The sequence below is a fragment of the Neodiprion fabricii genome, chromosome 3, assembly GCF_021155785.1.
Source record: "Neodiprion fabricii isolate iyNeoFabr1 chromosome 3, iyNeoFabr1.1, whole genome shotgun sequence".
In the NCBI taxonomy this organism is placed as follows: domain Eukaryota; kingdom Metazoa; phylum Arthropoda; class Insecta; order Hymenoptera; family Diprionidae; genus Neodiprion; species Neodiprion fabricii.
In genome coordinates this window covers 29,507,627-29,527,988 of record NC_060241.1, presented here as the reverse complement: position 1 = coordinate 29,527,988, position 20,362 = coordinate 29,507,627, and the positions used below count along the sequence as shown (strand labels likewise).

General features: G+C 44.0%; 2 protein-coding genes and 1 long non-coding RNA gene across 13 annotated transcripts in view; all 3 read left to right on the top strand.

Moving 5' to 3' along the window:
* Positions 1-7,821, top strand: part of LOC124177330 (autophagy-related protein 16-1) — a 237,098-nt gene extending 229,277 nt beyond the window's left edge. For 8 of the 9 annotated variants that reach the window (XM_046559623.1, XM_046559622.1, XM_046559620.1 and 5 more), the window contains 3 exons: positions 416-500; positions 1,146-1,292; positions 7,397-7,821. In XM_046559623.1, the coding sequence (XP_046415579.1) occupies positions 416-500; positions 1,146-1,292; positions 7,397-7,490 (326 nt within the window). In that variant the 3' untranslated portion in view covers positions 7,491-7,821. The remainder of the gene's footprint in view (positions 1-415; positions 501-1,145; positions 1,293-7,396) is intronic. The other variant, XM_046559627.1, reaches the window with a different exon arrangement.
* LOC124177357 lies at positions 2,223-5,452 on the top strand. Its single transcript, XR_006869593.1, has 2 exons — positions 2,223-3,313; positions 3,533-5,452. It is a non-coding gene; the product is annotated as an uncharacterized LOC124177357 (long non-coding RNA).
* A 1,301-nt stretch (positions 7,822-9,122) lies between the features above and the next one.
* The window catches only part of LOC124177343, a 30,676-nt gene continuing 19,436 nt past the window's right edge, over positions 9,123-20,362 (top strand). For 2 of the 3 annotated variants that reach the window (XM_046559650.1, XM_046559647.1), the window contains exons 1-2: positions 9,123-9,178; positions 9,426-9,574. In XM_046559650.1, coding sequence (XP_046415606.1) covers positions 9,138-9,178; positions 9,426-9,574 — 190 coding nt within the window. In that variant the 5' untranslated portion in view covers positions 9,123-9,137. Of the gene's footprint in view, positions 9,179-9,425; positions 9,575-15,340; positions 15,920-20,362 lie in introns of those variants that run through there. The other variant, XM_046559649.1, reaches the window with a different exon arrangement.

Genomic DNA, 20,362 nt, shown 5'->3' with positions numbered 1-20,362 from the left:
TTTGCTGATCACGCTTACGTATAGCCAGATGTAACTAACAGTTCCTCGAATTGGGACTAGTTGTTGCAAAGCGAGAACAATTCGTTGCGTCAGAAAAATAGATCTGATATACCGGGAGATGAGTTATTATTGGAAAAATTACCGTCGTAACGTAAAGAGAATACCGTATCGTTGTTTGAAAATGAAGATATGTAAGTGATCGATTTGAATAAAAAGTAGATTTTTTGTATCGAATGAATAATAGAAGTAAAATCTATGAAAATCTAACTCTATACACGATAATCATTCTACAAAGATTGAATCATTTTTACAACCTATCAGTCAGTTAGAATTTCGACTACTGCAACGTAAAACTGTGATATGTACTCGCAAATAGCATATTTAATAACTTTTTCTTTTCTAAATTAATTTTCAGACGCGCATTACTTGTTGAGCTGCGTCCGTGACGATACATTGAAGTTGCTGGATTTAAGGATGAACCAAATTATCGGTACTTTCAGGTAAGGCCAACTTTATTCTGGCTTTCTTCGTCCAAGCGTTATTATAAATCTGAGCAAACTCCGGGTGAAATTATTCGCTTTTTCGAATTAAGTTGATGCATACGTGCATGTAAGTATACAGGAGAGCACATATACATGGTAAAGCTTGGAGAGGTTAATTTATGCGGAGACTGGAATTAAATTCAAATTTCACTTAAACGCGTTATTTCTACCGTCTCTCCGATGAAGGGTCACGCCTGCGTGATATGCAGCTAAACTTGCACACGAGCTTTGCATGAAATGAGTCTGGCTGCATATACGTGTAGCATGTAAGTACGGCATATACCATCGTCTTATTCTCTGCAGACGCTGCCACCCGGCTAGCTGGAAAATTTATACAATATGCCGTGCAAGCCTTATTAATATTTCCCCCCCCCCTTACGAAACGACCAATCCGAGTTTATGGTTTGCCAAACAAAAAATATCGTACACCATCGGTTGATTATGTACATCGCGACGAATAAACGCAAAGTACGGAGCAGTGTGGAATGGGGTTGAACCGAACTCGCGGGAATGGCTAAATGCATGAAGAAAATGCAACGTCAAGCGAAACTTGACTTCTGCTCGAAAGAAAATTACGTTTCTTTTATACCGAACGTGTTACAGTGCCGACGGTTTCAAAGTTGGTTGCGATTGGGCACGCGCTACTTTCAGTCCGGACGGACAGTACATTGCCGTTGGATCTTCTAATGGGTCTGTATTCATCTGGTCCGTGAGCAGCAACAAAGTGGAATCGGTGCTCAAAGACCACACGTAAGTTTCTAGAATTTATCTACCATTCATACATCCGCGTAGAGTTGAGCGTGAACCTTAGGCAACGCGTGCGTGCGCAGTGCGCACGTAGGCACAAATGAATTACACGGTTTGAATTGTCGGTTTTCCGACGATTCTCTCTTGGATCGACATAAAATGATACCTGAACGATTCTTGCCATGATTATGCCGGGTATGACAAATATAGCGCCCGGTAACTGGCGTCTGTAAAACGTGATCGTAAACCCAAAATTAAATTCCAAGCATGCCGACGGTGGCCATATTTAAGTTATACCGCCGTTTGAATTCGTTCGTCAAATATTTCGCCAATGTTTTTCCTTATTTCGGATTCACCCTCAACGAGCTCTGAACGACCTACCAACGCGCCGCTTATATTATACACTCAAAGTACACCTAATTCTCTGGCATGCTAAACGCTGTACCAGGTGTAAATCGTGACGGGATGTTCATTTTAGTAATAAACTGACACTTGCCGTGAATCCCGCTCAGCTGCTCGAGCAAAGTGAAGATACACAGGGCTCAATTTACATCGTGTGCATGTTAGAACGTTTAAATCAATGATGCGAGTAACGCGATAAATTAGTAAACCGAAGTCAACGTTACTAGCGGGGAAAGGCTGAGACGAAGATCGAGGTGAAAGGTGAAAGGTGAACGAATCGCTAAACTTACAAATAAATTGTACAGCGTTTGATTACAGTATGTGACGAAGAAATTTAAACTCATCCCGTCATTTCGCGTATAACCGGGTGATTAATCATATCATACATCATACATAGTATTAAAGTTCGAAACCAAAGTTTGGATGTTCGGATGTTCAGATTTTCAGAAAGCGACATCACCCAAAATTTTTTTTCTCCTGACGTCATCGATCTATAGTAATCGTTGACGACGAAAGTTCCTCAGTCTGGAAACAACCGCGCAGTTGAGCGGACGTGTGAGAATCGCGCTCCGCAGATTTCGAGTCCCGGGTTCTTTACCTCCTGGATCTTGCGCTTCGGGTACGCTTCCTGATGCAACTCGACTTCCAGGACAAGCGCTCCGTAGTTCTTGCGCTCCAGGTACGCTACCTGGAGAAACTTGACTTTCAGGACAAGCGCTCCGTGGTTCTGGCTGTCCAGGTCCTTGACCTGGTGACTTTCGATCTTCAGGACTAATTTTTCGTAGATTTGGCCGTCCAGGTCCTCCACCTGGTGGATCTTGACCTCCAGGACAAGCGCTCCGTGGTTCTGGCTGTCCAGGTCCTTGACCTGGTGACTTTCGATCTTCAGGACTAATTTTTCGTAGATTTGGCCGTCCAGGTCCTCCACCTGGTGGATCTTGACCTCCAGGACAAGCGCTCCGTGGTTCTGGCTGTCCAGGTCCTTGACCTGGTGACTTTCGATCTTCAGGACTAATTTTTCGTAGATTTGGCCGTCCAGGTCCTCCACCTGGTGGATCTTGACCTCCAGGACAAGCGCTCCGTGGTTCTGGCTGTCCAGGTCCTTGACCTGGTGACTTTCGATCTTCAGGACTAATTTTTCGTAGATTTGGCCGTCCAGGTCCTCCACCTGGTGGATCTTGACCTCCAGGACAAGCGCTCCGTGGTTCTGGCTGTCCAGGTCCTTGACCTGGTGACTTTCGATCTTCAGGACTAATTTTTCGTAGATTTGGCCGTCCAGGTCCTCCACCTGGTGGATCTTGACCTCCAGGACAAGCGCTCCGTGGTTCTGGCTGTCCAGGTCCTTGACCTGGTGACTTTCGATCTTCAGGATTAATTTTTCGTAGATTTGGCCGTCCAGGTCCTCCACCTCGTGGATCTTGACCTCCAGGACAAGCGCTCCGTGGTTCTGGCTGTCCAGGTCCTTGACCTGATGACTTTTGACTTTCCGGACTAATTTTCAAGTTTACAAGTTTGTTTATTGAAAACGTCATGTTTTGTACTACCAACCCAATATGCATGCTTCAGATGACACTTTGAATTGGAAAAAAAACCGAAGAACCAGGATAAAGAAATTGCAATTGGTGAGTGGTTGGCATAGTATACATAGGAATACACGACAATAACATCGTTCATTTAGAGCTAAAATTGCTGTGCGTAGTGTTTTAAATCTGTCAGCCCTTAGCTGATTGTTCTGTGGTATTTTTTGACGAAGTTTATTTTCATAAAATTACTATACGTTATACTTACATGCATACGTGAACGTGATTTGTAGCATTATATGTATAGAAAAAATCTTACAGGCAGATTCGGTTTGCGTCACATGCACAAAGACAGTGTTCATTCTGTATACCGTGAAGCAAATACCAGAATTTTTTGAGGAGTCATCGTGCCCCAGTCTCCCCTACAACTATATCATCTGGTAAAATACTGACAACGAATAAGCGAGCGAACGAGCACAAAAACCAGTTACACTAGGCATCCGACGCCGAGCGAGCTTTAGCGAGCGAGGGTTTCAAAACTAGTCACTTTTAATGGAAATGGAATGGATTTTACGATCAGGATGAAAAGTTCAGGAATTTCCACAGGTTGGATGCACTTTAATTATGGGGATAACAGATCTTGAAACTGAAAACCTCTGGGGCTGGTCTTGCATTATTTGCGTCACCTACGTACCAAAATTAAAATTTAGTTTTCATTCCCAATGGCTCTGAATGGACATTCTTGTACGTATAAATTGAGCGTAATGATAATCAAAATTTTCGTCATGTCTTCAACTCCATGGGCTTTCTTGATCCGCGTGAGCTTTCGTAAAATTGCCCAGACTAGACAGTTTGCTGTATCGACATCTGGTCAAGTACCTTTGCGTCGCGTAAACTACTTCAAGGGGATGTTCGGTGTCGACGATGTGAAGTGGTAAGGCGCAGGAAAAAGTTCCAAAAAGTACCTGACTGGAATAAAATGCCGCTCGTAGGAATGTGTAGAAAGTATAAAGACGGGGAAAGGATTGTATTTGTCAAAAATCAACGACAAATGTACAACGACTTTTGCCCCTGTTGGTCAGAAAAGTTTCGCAAGGAGAAATTTCTCCGATTTCTACCGTTGGCTGAACTTAAATTTTAATGAAGTCCATGCACGAGGACCGGTGTGCGGACAGATGCTCGTACTTGCTGTACTAAAATATTCAGAAATCACGTCGCATCTAATCAAAGCTTACATTCGTACACATATAGAAGAAATATTCATACGCAGGAGAAAAAAAAATAAAAAAATTCACATTTCCATCAGGCGTGGATTGGTACTCGACGAGTAACGTCATGCGTTAAGAATGCATGCGGAGGAATAAAATTTTGTGTAAATCGTGTGAAATTTTTTTACCCGCAGTGAAATACCGTGCAGGATTTCTCACTGGTTTTTTTGTTTGTTTCTTTCTTTTTTGTCGAATTTACGCAAGTTAAAGCCGCGGTTAAAAACTTGCGGATGAAAATCGAAAGACTAATACCTGTACAACAGAGACACCGCCGGTGGAACGAAGCGCGCGTTTATATGAACTTTATCCTTAAGGTGAAAAATATACGAGTATACCTATATGTATAGCTTGCAGCGTTGCGATTCGCGATGCAGGGATAACACTGATGCACATGTAGTTGATTATCTCCTTGTTACCGTCCTACCAGAAAGTTTTCTCCGCTGCGCCGAGGTACATGACCCTTGTTTAAATAATTATTTAATTAATTAGGCGCCCTAACAGCCATGAGAGATGCTAAAGCCATGTGGCTGATAACCACGAGCTTGGTGTAGCGGTAAAGTACTCTCCTCTGAACTTGGCTGTCGCCATGCTCTATTCACACTCTCGAAGTTCCTCCGCCGCGTGACAACGATGAAGCACAATTGCCTCCCGCTATATCCCTCCTCTCCCTATACTCCCTTCACTCCCTCCACTTCTCTCTACTTCTCTCAAGATAATTCTCCCACAGTGTGGAAACGCGGATAATGCAGCGAACTAAATCTCATGTGCGAATCGAGGCGGGTAAAAAACGGTGGGATACGAAGGCAATTACAAAATCACTCTTCCGACCACCATTGACATACTTAATGGGATAAAAATCCAGTCAGTCAATCGCAAGAGTTAGGTACATATAAATTTAGCAGCACTCAGCCCCCGAAGATTTGTAAATTATGAGAAAATGGATCCGACAAACTGGATAGCTAGAGAATAGAAATACCTACCAATAAGTTAATCAGTGGCGATGGTACAATACGATGATAATATGCGGCCAACGAGATAGGGTGCGGTTATATTATATGATGATAAAATTTGCGTGTACCGATCGCATGAAGTATAAAATGTTACGGAGGACGGAAAAATAATTGCTCAGTGTCACGCTTGTAATTCCGGATAGTTGGAACTGCAGCGGACGGAAAATGACAGGCATACGCGTAGCTCAGCGGCCTATAAAAGCGGTAGGATACAATTTTCAGAGTTCAAAGAGACAGATACGTTCGGATAACGGGTATGCGGTCCTGTTTTCGTTACTCGCGTGCATTAAACGAGCCTTTCCGCTTTTGTATTCAAATTCTATTTTTCCCCTCTTCATTCCCCCGCCATTCGGTACGTGCTCTCGATGCGCGCGAACCGCGGCCGCAGGTCGAACGCTGTAATTAGGGGAGCCAAGCTGCCCAGCCCTTGTAACCCGAGGTCGTTTTTAATTAACTAAAAGGGAAGAAGACGCGGTACTCGAACAACGGCGCCTCAAAGCGTCAGCGAGCCCACATGCCTACCTTGGCAATTTACGTTACTTGAATGATATGGCAGTTGACGAGCGGCGATCCGCGAGCCGGCGCGACGCGGACCGAAAGAAGAAACTAACGCATTAAATACTACAAAAGAGGCAATAGCGAGTTACGTCGGCGAGTCCGCACCGCCATTCCAACGATCCGCTGCGTATTCCGCGGATCTCTCGCCGAGGCCAAACAGGCTGGGCAAAAGAGCGGCATCCGTGCGCGGTTGTTACAATTCTTGCTTTTCAAACTTGAGAACTCTTGATTGATAGGCAACTCCTGCCACGTTTGCGACTTATTTTATCCCTCTTCATTTTACACCATTTCAATTCACAATTCGGAAATGTCTCGGGGAGTCTAAGACGTGAACGAGCCAGTCGTTGACTGGATATAGTTACACGAAACACAGTAGATGCCTTCAAACGCCAAGCCTTCAAAGATGAAATATAAGGAAATTCAAGCGAAGCAGCATGGAGATTTACCTCTGCAATTCCACCTTTGCGCTGCGCACTATGTGCATTTCGGTATTAAAAATACGTCCTTCCATCTCTCGTATGGTCGTGAACTTCCAACCGCTCCCGAAGATTACCTCACCTCCTTATGACGCAGACCCGCGTTGTACAACCTAGCGCGTCCGAAGACGAATATGGAGTGTACGGATATTAGATTTCTCGTATCGAGAGTCGTATTATATAAGTCGAAGACATGCGATCACGACTCGTCGACGCTTGGTCGCGAAAAGAAACGAGGCGAATAAGAAGAGAAGAATTCGACTCACGGGTCAAATTTAGGAAGTGACGAAAAACGGCTCCATAGAAAGTCTATAATATACATTCAAAAGTCAAAGGATCGGCAGGAGCAAAAAGCGACGAGGGCTGAAGCTGAGTGAGAATGAAGTAACGGGAAGGCGGGGCGGGGGAGGGAGGGTTCGGGGAAAGAGAATAACCCGCGTATTGGGTCGCGCGGTGTTTCATTTTCGGGAGGGTGACAACGAGTCAGTTAGGTGTCAGTGTCAGGCAAGATTAATAGAGGCGTCAGTCAGGCAGGTTTCATTCCCTCGCGTTACCTGCCGTTTCCGTGGCCAACTGGCGCTGATTAATAGCGCCCAGGCCACCGACCGAGTCATAACTTGGGCTTAATTTTTCTGCCCCGTTGGTTCCGCGAAGCACAGACTTATTGGTGACCTGGAACACTGGAAGCCCGGAACCCCGGAGTCCACCGTTCCTGCAATTATTGTCGCGGTTACGACATGCGCCTAATCCTAATACGATCCGTTTCATACCTTTCGACATTCGCCTTTCGCCTTTCGCCTCTCAACTTCGGTCTCGCTGACTCGCTGTAATCAGCACATTTCAGGGCGATAGCCTTTTTCATTTGGTCCTCAGGTCGTCGGTGACGGCGGTCGCGTGGCATCCTCAGGGAACGTACCTCGCCTCCGTAGACAGGACCAAGCAGGCGACCATTTGGGGCGACGTGTGACAGGATTATTCGCCTTGAATACGAACTGGAGGTGCCAAGGAGCGTGAAAATCAAATTTATATTCCGAGGGTGGGTGGAAATGTGGGTATATTTTCACAGGAGGAATCCTGCCCTCGAACTGAACAAGTTCCCTGATTTCATGTCTACGCAAATGCACAGAGCCAGCTAGAAGGATATACTTTGACGCTAAAAAGGCAGCTTTGATACGGTTTGATCAAATTGCTATTTGTATTATACATGTTTCAGTGAGTCTGATATACAGTAACAGGATCGTTTAATTTTTAAGATACGAACGAAGCACAGTAAATTTACAAACAAATTTCACCAGCAACAAACAAATTAAATTTAAAAATACAAATTAAAATAAAGAATGTTGATACATTCGTACGGAGTTTATATATACATTATATACATTATGTACATTATATATAGTAGATACGATTATATACATGTATACCGTGATGTAGTGATGCATAGGTATACGTATTAACACGTTATACGTAAGCTAAAACTGAGGTACACAATATTACTTAGATTCTTATATAAATACGATATTGGTACGTTCGAAGTGTAACGTTTTACGAATACTCAAAAAAGAATTAATTGTTGTTTTGAACTTTATAAAATTTACTTTTACTACAAAATATCATGCAGCAATGCGAGAGTCATTTTATTTGTCGTCCGTACAAATCGTCGAGCCCTCACGCCTCGTACGGTCGAATCGCACGGAACTTCATCTGGCTTTCAGGTCAATCGATAAAACTGGAATTCCGATTCCACCGATTTGGCAAAAACCTTTCACGCCCTCCGAGATGCCTATTCAAAAAATAATCTCAGACCGTGTCTAATTCTGAAATCCGAGTCAGATTTGAACTGTACAACTCGTGTAAATCTGCGAAAAAAAAAATTTCCGTAAGATTATTCGATTCATCTGTACAAATGCTATTCTAAATGTACCTAACTTTGAATTCAAGGAGGAAAAAAGAAAATGTGACAAATGTACCGCTTCTAAACGATCAGTGAGCGAATGCGGGTAGCGTTCATATCCTTATTTTCACGTTTCAAGAGTTCATCATACTCCTCGCAGTGATGTTCGGTGCAGTAACCCGATACGTCACTCAGCACTGCATCAGTTTAAACTTCCGTTGCAACCACAACTCTGGGGTAAACTAGTAGGTAGGAATGTTACATATACGTGTGTGTGCTTGTGTGAGTTTGTGTGATGCTTAATGCGAGCAAATTCGTTAAACCAACTTTATTATGCGTTGCTCAATGTTTTAGGAGTGTTTGTTAAATGTCTCGAAGGTATACGTATACGTGCACACGGACATAGATACATGCATAAATGCACAAGTATAACAGAAGCGTCGCGTCGTTCGAATCTCGTTACGGTGCAGAAGCAGAAACGAGAAGAATATTATGTAACGAGATCGTAATACAGCCGACGATGAGATGAGCAAGAAACAAGTGAGGGAGAAGAAAAAAATAAGTTCAAACACGACAACTTAATTATACTCGTCTGAGCTTGTCATAATAAATGACCCCTCCGTGTACACCAGTGTATGTATGTATTAGGAAACAGCATATTTACGCGTACAAAAGACTGAACGCTTTCCATCTTGCTTTGAGAATATTGAATCACGGATTATGCTTTCCGACGTTCCGACGGCCCGACGAGTCGTGCCAAGGTGAGGATGCACGGTATTAGGCGTCAGAATCCGGAGTTAGGTTCATCACCTCGGTCATTCGCAAAAATTCCAGTGGAAATCTGATCAACGGATTCCTTTTAAACTTTTTACTCTTTCCTCATTTCAGTACCTGAAATACTTTAATTGAAATTGAATTTTTCAGCTTCTTAGTTGCGTCGCTGATTCAATTCACAGAAAGTACGGAATGGGAACAAAAATTTCAACTTATATGTAAACATTATTTCAGAGATCTCGAGGTTTATGTAGGAAAAATAAATTTACGTCTGGCTCGAAGACGTAAAACAAACTTGTTTGAATTACTTATTTTAAAGATGTTAAAAAGTGGAAAAACTCAATTTGGCCTCTTTCCGAGGAGACATCATCTCATCTACCAAGGTAAGATTTTTCACAATACTGATATCCTTACAAACTGTTGATAAAAAATATTCCATGATTGCTGCCGTTGTAAAAATCGTACCATCTACCGTTTATTCGACAGTACACAGAATCGTGCTTTTCAGCCTCGTCATCGATAGTTTAACGCAACTTTTGTGACTTGCCTTGTGACTTGTCGTTTTGAATGGAGTTTGACAGCCAGCACAGTAATTCCACCTTAAACAAGTATAATGAGGCAAACAACTCGAAAGCTAATCGGTTTTACATAAACAGGTACGTGGGTAAGCACGCTGGTACGCAAATACTCTTAAACGTTGCAATTTAAGCACCTGCAAGCATTGCCAGGGAACTAGAGACTGAAGTGAGTGGTTGGAGCCAGGTAATCAGCTTAAGCGGCCCTTTTGTAATACTGAAAACGTATAATGTGCACCGTAAAACGTCATAGCTCAGAAGAATAAAGCGAAAGTTAGCGTTTAATGGCAAATGGACAATGATCAATATCCAATATCTCGGTTTACGGGGCAACTAACCCGTGATCTTACAATTTTATGACTAGGTGGGTATAATCTCGAATCTCGTCGACTGCACTCACGTATCTTGAAATGGCTGCCAACTTCGAGCGGAATCACCGCATGATAATTCACGGGTACCTCTATGATTAGGTATAATAATACCTCTTCGAGGACTGTTTGAAAAATTTTCAGGCCGGCGCAAATACTTCATCCCTGAAATATAGCAGCTAATATAAATAGTAAGGCGTTAATTTCACTTAGAATGTTGCGAGTGATTTTTCTTCCGTTTTGTGTTTTCTGCAGTCATTCAATTAGTGAAATACTTCAAGTATGATATTTTACTTCACCGCGGTACTGCGGTAAGCATTTCCGGTTGCATCAAGTACGACTGCCCGTGTGTAATTGTATACGTGTATGATTGAAACTACGAATTTATGTACTACACATTAATGTCGAAAACTTTCGGAGAGCCCTCAAATGATTTCTCATAGAAAATTCATTCCACCGCGATGTCCTGTGCAGTGTTTTTAATCCCTGATTACTTCTTTGAAATGAAAGTCAACTATAGCCGTTACTGCAAATCGAATAGGGGGCGGTTCGACGAACGGGTTATTAGGTGTGACGGTGGCGGTGCCACAGCTTAAAGGTATAAAATTAAAGGTGAAAAATTGAAGGTGAAATTCAAATAACTCAAATGAATATTCATCGTGGGTATTCTTTAGAGTCGGCGCGTTATTGCCCTGCCACTGAAAACCCCTCGAGGCTTCAGAAGATCCCGAGTCTACCGAGTCTTGATGGTGTCTTCGTCGAGAAGAGCTTCGCCTTCGTTTTAGGTGACGCGTGAAATTACGAAGTATGATGGTCGGATCTCGTTTCCCTGTTCATTATTTCGATTCACCCTCGGGGCTAATCCAACTCGCACCACCGCCACTCCCGAAACTACCGATTGAACCCCGCTCTGCTGTCGGCCCGCGGAGCAGGTCAAAATTTAAACGCCAAATATCTTCATTTTTTCCAACCGGACCGAGAGGTCGCCCAGTCTTGAATATTGCTTTCACCTTCCTACGGCTACCTGTGATAATATCTGCACTAAACGTTATTAAGAAAACATTTCGTTATCCATTCATTCATCGTCACCTGTCCCTCCCAGCGCTACTGCTTGGCTTTCTTTACCTTTTCTTCTTTCTTCCATTGCAGAAATAATTGCTGGGGTATTTTATCGCGATTTATCATTATTATCGTCATTATAGTTATTATTGACGTTTTGTATTTTTTTTTTTTTTCATGTCTTCGTTTACTATTGTTATTCTTACTATAATTTTATCCTGGAATAATGGGGAGAAATACAGCGACGGGAATCCGTTCGCCTGGGATCACGCCTATAGGGATTTTTCGTCCGAAATTTTATCCGTGCTTACCTAACACCAGAACGGAAATCACCCGTGTATATATTTTACGACGTAAACGGGACGCGACGGTGTATATGTAGGCCCCCTACATTCGGGGATGAAAGTTCCTAACCATGTTCTACTTTCGTATCTTCAATCTTCGACGAATCTTCCTTGGAAAATTCTTATTCTCCGCACGGTAGCTCTCCAAAGTTTGCAGGTTCGAGTAAAATATGTAACGGAGTTAGTACCTTTGTAAATGATACAGCACATGTCGGCTGGGTATCCGTGCCTATAGGTATACATTTCCATGAGTTTATTGTACGCGGCATCTCGTACACGGTGTAACGATCAGCGTCTAACGCGTTTGGAAAAAAATGTCTACCCGACCTTTGAACTTCCGAGACACCGCGGAACGTTCGATGCCGAGTAAAGTTGTGGGCGTTATTCACGATCGTTGATTGAAAAATATTGATTTGATATCGGGGGAGTTTTCAGCCCTTCGTAGCCAGGTACATAGGTATACCTACCGCAGTGCCGAATCTCGAAATTTCCGACACTTGACCGACCCTCGCAATCTGAAAGGGTGCGTGTTTCGATTCCCGCTATCGGCGCGTCGCCTTGCCCATCCATTCGCCGTGAATGAGACCCATTCAACTTCCTGCTCATCGATATGGACCCCAGGGATAAATGTGGGCCTTCGAGACACCCCGTCCGCGCCCTTCTTTCTCCTTAAATTCCTATGACGGGTGCGTTCAGACGTCTACGTATTTACGTACGGCCTCGTTTTACTCGCTTACCGAAGATCAAGTTAGGGTATAACAAGCCGGGATGGGAAAACGGTTCGATATTGCTATTGTGGCTTCGATAAAAAATCCCCTCGCGATACTCAATCGCGTCTGTAATCCAACGCATATTTCCAGTTTTCGAAGGCGAAATTGTGGCTGAACTCTTCTCGCCGTCATCTTGTTTCACTTGGAACGGCTTTCGATGATGGGTAAGTGTAAAAAATGATCGTACAGCTGAAATGAAATTCCAAGCGCGTCAGTGGCCATCTTATTTCTTTGACGGCAGCTCTGGGTTTCTCCTGTCAAATGCCTTACGAGTACAACTGGCGTAGTAACTTTGACCAAGTTGCCAGCTGTCTGTATTATTTCACGTCTAAAACTTGAAGCTTGACAAATTCCCTAAGCTTTAATAATTCAGTCGTAATTGTTACAGCTGTTGGGAATGAAATTTACGAAACGAATTTACGGAATTAAATTTCCGATAAAACACCTTTCTATACACTGAAAAAAAAAGTGTGCCGATGTAAAAAAGCCGCATTTTCCAGAGGTGTCGCGTAATTTTAGCAACACATTATAGACCATTACAAAACGCAGGACAGCGTTACGGATACAGGTGAATTATCTCAAGGCGTCAGGAGAGGGTATAAAAAGGAGCGAACCGTCAAGCTCCGCTGGCTTCGTAATTAGTACAGAGTGCGGCTGTTTTCTCACCTCCGAGCCATCCCCACATACGTATAGGTATATCTTATAATTCGTAGGAGCGAGAAGAAAGGAGTGAAAAGTGGGAATGGGAATGGGAATGGGAATCGGAGAGCGACGCCACTGCGGTGAGGAAGAAAAATGTTTTAGAAAATTCAATACCACGGCTCGCCCGTTGCGGATGCATTGTTTTTCAACGTTTCCGGAGTCTCTCGGCTCCGCAAAGAACCAGGTCGTACATCTCGCGGGGGACTTTGGCCAAGAGAGACGTGGCGCACGAAACCCCCCGTCCTTATAGCTGCCGCAGGAAAGGAAACGAACTTTTCTCCTCGAGTTTCGAAGGAGGCGAGTCAAACGCCGTCAGTCAAGCGAACTGGCCCGATTTCCATATCTGATTGGCGCGTTCGCCAGCACCCAAGACAGATTCCGATTTAATTCTGTTTCAGCTAGAGTCGTCTGATCGTTCCCTCATGGATAAACCGGACTTACCGTCCGAGTCAAAAGTTGGGAAGAGAGAAGGAAAAAAAAAACTTTCAAAATTCTCCAGCCGTATTATTTGTTCCAATGACGGTGAACGCGAAGTACGAACTTAATTGACTTAATGTGTAAAGGGTAATCCGAAGTGATAGACGAACTGGAACTCTGTAGCAAATCATCTCGTATAGCGTCAATGGAGTCCAACGCTCGTCAGCGGCAAATGGAATTGAATTATCGAGTGTAGTCTGTTTCGAATTCTCTGATAGAAAAACATACGGTGTATCAAACGGAACGCGGTACAATCAGCCGTTTGTTGTTTCTCGCTTTATCTACTGTGGATGCAAGCATTGTTGTGAAGTACAGTGACCGCAGCGGCGGGAAGTGAAGTTGTAACTCTGTCACTGTTAGACCAAGTGTTCATGACATGTGACCATTTTAGTGTTCTCGATCGAAACTTTACACGACTGGTGCGGTTGAATTTTCACGATACATGTCATCAATTTCAGGTGAGTCATCCTTTCGAGGCTGTAACTTGCTTCGCCATTCTGTCCCGATAACGGGTTTGAATCTGTTTGTAGTCGAGACGTGTTTTTTATTTTTTTGCAATTGCACTTCAACTTTACTTATTGATTATTGATATTACGTCGTGTTGTACAGTGCATCTTGTTATCCATATTTTCTTCTATTCAAAATATACCTGTACACAATTAGGCCTCTTCAACTCGAGCGAGCGTGTCAGTGAAATTATAAGCTTTTCCAATTAACATCAAATGAAGTTTCATAAAGTGTATATTTGTTTGTCTATTCGGATTGATTGTATATATTTGGTAAATTCTGAAATGTTGGTTCAAATGAATGGTTTGTTTTGACGACTGATTATAAGATTGCAAGTTGGATACCAACTTTTCTTGTCTACGCTACCGGGACAATTTTAAATTTGTATCAAATTTTTATTATAGAAAAAGAATATCTAAGAAATTATCGAATATAATTAATCCGTACAGGCGGAAAAATAATACATTTTTGTAATCGTATGTACCAATATGTAGTTAAAATTTGACAGAAATCAAAAGTTTTTAGTTTCACCGACGCGTACTCTCAACTTTGTCCGACTAAGCTCAGACTTACTGGCAATATCTGAGTTTTACTGTAAATCTTACAAAACAAATTCACGGCACCTACAGTATTGCAACTTTCCTGAAACCAATTAAAATTCTTGAACTTCAAAGTCGTAGAATTTGATAGAAACGATAAACATTCCTGAAATTCAAGACAATTGGAAAAAAGAAAAAATTTTTCCAATAATTGTCAAATTTCAATTTGGGGTGAAAATGGAAAATGGGTCAAATGTAGGTATTTGGTTACTATACAGCATGACCAGAGGTGCGTTGCAATGAACAATTGGTGAAACTATTCATATATTCGTGATACGAGCGTATCGATATTACGTATTCGCTCGTTCGGTTGGAAATTGGTACGTATCGCCGACGAGGGAAGGGGAGCGTGTCTTGGCCGGGTGGTTTGACGCGTTGACGAGCGTTCAAGTTCGACATTTGGCAACCCTCGTTTGGCAAGTGGCTACTTGAGGATGAAAGGAGCGTGGCCGGCGGGCCGGTCCTCGTCAACGGTTCGACGGTTCGACGGTTCGACGGTTCGGCCGTTCGACCGCTCGACGGGCCCGGCGTATTTATTCATGGAGAGGCCCGTGACTGATATCAATATCGAAATGTGTATAAAAAAGATTCAATCAGTCACTGGGCTTCCACGCCAATCAATCACTCGGTCGGACGTGAGTGTTTCGCGCAGCGATCGGAGGCCGCGTCGCGACGCCAAAATGGCCGAATATTTCGGCGTCGACGCAAGATAGTCGCGCCACCGGCGGGAGCTCAGTCTCGGCGCGAACGCCGAGTGCGACTTAGTTTACGAGCGACGACGCGTCCCGACGCCCCCGCGGAGAGATCGTTCGTTTTTTTTTCAGAAATCGCACCGTCGCATACGTATAACGTGAAAGTTGCAAACACCGTGACATCGAACCCCCCATCTCGAGGCGGCTGACCCTCGAACGAGGGAAGACTGGCCCTCGATTTCGGATGTGGAAGTAGTTATTATTTCGGAACTCGAATTCGCACTAAACTTATTCCGCACGCCCGCGTCCCCCTCCAACCCCACAACCCCACCACGCAAAATCAAAATCCCGGTTATTTTGCGGCCTACGCAATTAGTGACTATTATTTTCACCTTCGCCACTGCTGCTGCTGCATGGTCCCGCCGGAGTTCGTCGAACCAACGACACTAACCAAGTGGTGACAATGATTCTGTGATCGGATCTCTATAAACATACTAAATAAAAAAAAAAAAAAAAAAAAAAAAAAAAAAAAAAAGAATAATCAAACAAAAATACGAAAACCATGAAAAGTCTCGCGGCTCTCCGAAGATTTCAACTCTTCTACGCGCCGTTGTTCCTACTTTCGGCTGCTACGGGTAAGCGCATTATCTCCTTCCGCGTCCGCCCGTCAAAAGAATCCCCCGACCTTTTCTTACCCTTCAATTGCATCCCTCAGCATCCCTTACGCTCCTTCGCACAACAGAGACGATCGTTTTCTCCAATCCATCCAGCCCCGCAGGAATCCGGAGGCTCTATTTGGCCGACCGGAAAAATAGCCGTCATTCAATACCCGCCTGCACCCTACGCTACACCTTAATTAAATAATACGCGTGGCTTATCGTATTGCCGAAAGAAAAATCACGGTTCAAAACCAAGACGCCGATCGTCGAAAAACAGAAATGGATCGAAAAGAAAGAAGTAAAATACGGACAGATATTTCGTGTCCGACTCGAATCGCAACGAGACGACGTTCCGCCGACGACGCGAGGCTGTTCGTTACGGTGCAACCGTGCATTACCGCATAACTGTATCGTCCAACGTCAGCGGTGAACTTCCCGATAATCAGGGATAACAACGACGTTTCAAAAATACATTATTCAATTAGAGCGCCGATGCCGAAGGCCTGTTTAATCGCGCAACTGGCGCTCGGAACACGCCGGAGGTTTGAGCACCGAGCGATCGTGAGCGATTTGAGTCAATTACCGCGTCGATCCACTCGTTGACCATCACCCTGGGAGCAGGGTCGGTACGAGATAAAATACTGTCAAATCCAGACGCGGGAGGAATCGCCCTTCAAATTGCAGCGTCAATGCGTAAACTGAAAATGATGAAAACACGGATAATGGAGGATGTAACGATCGCTCGCACGTTCGTGGGAGAAAATCAGAATTTGAAAGCCCCGAGCTCCCCCCCTCCCTATCTCGGCGTCATCCCCCCCGTCCGCGTCGATCTAATCTGGTGATATGTTCCTTTATGGTTTCATCGCTCGGTAATGCGCCGTCTAAACAATAAGAGACGTCGGGCTTTCCTCGGAGGTGCGAAAAGCTCGACGATGATACACTTCCGGGGTGGGTATGGCTGGGGTCGCTCAAGAAATATATATACGCGTGCCGCGCGGCCGAGAAAGCTCGACGTGACGCGAGAACGTAAACCGAGACGGCATGGGCTGCCTGCAGGCAGGCAAGGCACCTGTCCGTATAAGTGTACAGGGTATATTACGGGCGGGATGGTGTGTGACGGTGGCCAAAGTCGAAAGAGATTTTATCTCTTCCGAGTAAACACGGAATACCGACGAAGAGACAATCTTTGACCCCTCGGCGCGGCCCTCCGCCCATCAAAATTCAAAACTTGCGCCGGCACGCGAAAGAAGGGTCTCATACCCCCGAAAATTCCCCAGATTCAAATCGGACCATTAACCCTTGTACGGGGCATCGGAGAGACCGATAACTAAGCCGGGTGTTTCAATAAGCTTGAACCCGCGTACGCGTATAATCTATATTATATGTACATATGTACGTGCATACATGTAAGATGTGAGACGGACCGGCAGAGATGTGCCGACTTTGCAGCCCTCTCGAGGGGATGTATACTTGCCGACCGGTAAACGACGCGGTGACTTCCTAATGAAAATTATAACGTCGAGTAATTAAAACGCGCCCGCCTTTGAACTCCCCTTCGAGTGTTTCTCTATTTTGTCGCCGTTCGCTGACTACCGTATTACCTACTCTTTTCGCATGTACGTAATATAAGCGAGAAACAAGCCGCTTGTACAAATTCCCCGGAATCTCGTACATCTCGTACACAGATATAAACACTCCAAACTTCTCGAAATTAGCTTGCTTTTGGTCGTACATTTATAGTTAAATTCCCGCCTTTGGCTCGCGTCTTGCATTTCCTGTTGCTGTTTCATCAACGTTTTGCCGCAATTATGCTTCTCTAATCATCGGGCGCGTGCATGCATTCGCATATAGTTCCGACAACTTGTGCTCGTGCACGACATACTCCGTACGAATGTCGCGGATCAACTCCCGCGGGGCAACATTGATTTCTGCACCTGTAAACTTTTATTACGACTTCCGGACGGATGGCTACACGTTGTTTGGTAAAAGTTATGACCACCATACACCAACCATTTGCTGAATCACAAATCTGGAATGACGTTGGAACTGAGCATTTCCGGTTGAGTTGCACCGTGCCCAAGATCAATACGCGTCCGGTCGGTCCACTCTACACCAGTCATTGCATCAAATTGTCGAACGATATTGTACTACAGCTGCGAGGAAAGCACGATATTGATTGCCAATAAAACAAATAATACGTAGATAAAAAAGAGAAGCGAAAATTTGACAGAATTCGTACGGCCATCGTACGGAAGAAAATTATAAATTTTTTCCTCAATTTGTTTTCACGAACGGGTATTCTATATATATACACATATTAAATGCAAAACTATTTTCACTTATTCATTCAATTCGTTCGCATGCATTTCAATAACCGCTTTGTGTGCCGCGTATAATAATAATACATCGCGCTTGATCGCAATTCAATTTGGCAAATCGCCGCGTTTTCAACGATTAATAAAACACAGCGTGCAGGACGGATTATGTACACAGAAAAAAAAAATTGCTGAATTCACCAAATATGGCGACATTAATGTTTTCTTAATTAAACTAGATGTAGTTCGCTTAATAAGACAAATTATTGAATTCGTGTCACTCTTTCGTTCAATCAAATAACATTTCTTTCATTCGAAAAAAATAATTCATTCGGTAGATTCGATCGCCATATATACCATATTTGGTAAATTCAACAAATCCTTACTCTGTGTGTATGTGTATCGAGTGAGGAGGCGTGACGGTTGAATGAATTCTGAAAAATCCTTTGATGATTTTCTTTCATTTTCATATTATTGTGTTTTTTTTTGTTAATATTTAATGGGGTTTGAAAAATGAGCTCCGATGATTGTGTAAATGAAAGAGCGAGAGAGAAAGGGTAGAAAAAAGGAAGAAAAAAAATTAAACAAAAGAGGAAAGAAAGAGTATCAAACTAAATTGAGCACGTTTTACCGCAAAGCGACTGACACGCGGGCGACCAATCGACTCCTGCAGCGCAGCGTAACCACCCTCTTTCGTTATTCAAACCGACGACAGGCATTTTCGTTGTTTTTCTATTATTGGCTTTCGTTTTCTTTCCCTTTTTTCATCTCCCATGGAAGCTACGTACCCCCCCCCCCCCCCCCCCCCCCCCCCCACCCCCACCCCCACATCCTCCATCTGTACGATCATTTCGTACAGAGTGGTTTTTTTCCATTTTTCAACGATGAATATCATATAATCGACAACCATATTTTATCTACGAGTTCTCGTCGCGTCACCCATATACGAGTCTATGAGCTGCCGCGGGGACCTTTTCAATTCACCAAGAGCTCAACTCCGATTTATGGCTCAAGTTTCTCTTTTTTCACCCCCCCCCCCCCCCCCTCCCTCCCTCCCTCCCTGTCTATTACCTCTTTCTCTGTAACTTCTTCCTTTATCTCCTCCTCTAACTCTGGGCCAAATCTTCGCTCAGGGAGCATGACTCCTCGGGGTAACGATTTTTAAGTTGAAATTTCAACACCAGTCTCACATACCTTGTACCTTATAGTCGAGGGTGGTGAACGTCTTTTGGCTTGCTCGAGTCGGCTGGCGGCCGCCAGAACGCGACGCGCCGGAACCTGAACCAGAAGCTAGTTGTAATTTACCGGAATTGCTAAATCGCATAGAAAACAACGCTGGACCCGGTGCCAACCGGGCAGCACTCGTGTCTCGTTTCGAAAAATAACTATCAATTAAGACGCGCGTCAGCGGCGTATCGACACGCGCAGAGTGTAAATAGTTCAAGGCGATGTGTAAAAATAAAACAAAATTAACGACAAACAAGCATACACCTCGCCCTTTTGCGGCGCGGTGCGAATACCTAACTTCTTAATCGCGAGTACCAATTTACAGAGCGTATCGCATAAACCAGCGTTGCCCAACTAACTAGACGTATTAGGACAGGGATTAGGCCGAACGAGTTTGGAACAGTTTGGATAAGCTCCTCCGGGGTCAACAATGCCCGGGGTCGATTTCCCATCCGTCAAATTCCGGCACGTTCGCGTACTTGATGTAGATACGTAATTCGGTGAGGAAAATTTTGTCAAAATCGCTAAATCCCAAAGACCAAGCTTGCGGAAGTCTCGGAATTTCATGCGCAACGACGCATTTATCCGTTTTGAGCTTACCTCGCGGTGTGAAACTCTCAGGTTTCCAAAGCTGAAAACAAACTGCGCGCAAATATGGTTTAACCTGCACCGAGGAAAATTCTACGAGGTATATCTTCTCGACCTCTCGGGATATAAAATGTGACGACCTAACGGGCTCCGAGTGGATAATCCAATGGTAATGGGCAGTATCGTGGAGATGAAAACGCGAAGAGGACGTCGGAGGGTTTTCACGAAGCCCTTAAAATATTTTAGGGATATTGCGTGCTTTCGAAAAGTATACAGACAGTCGATTATC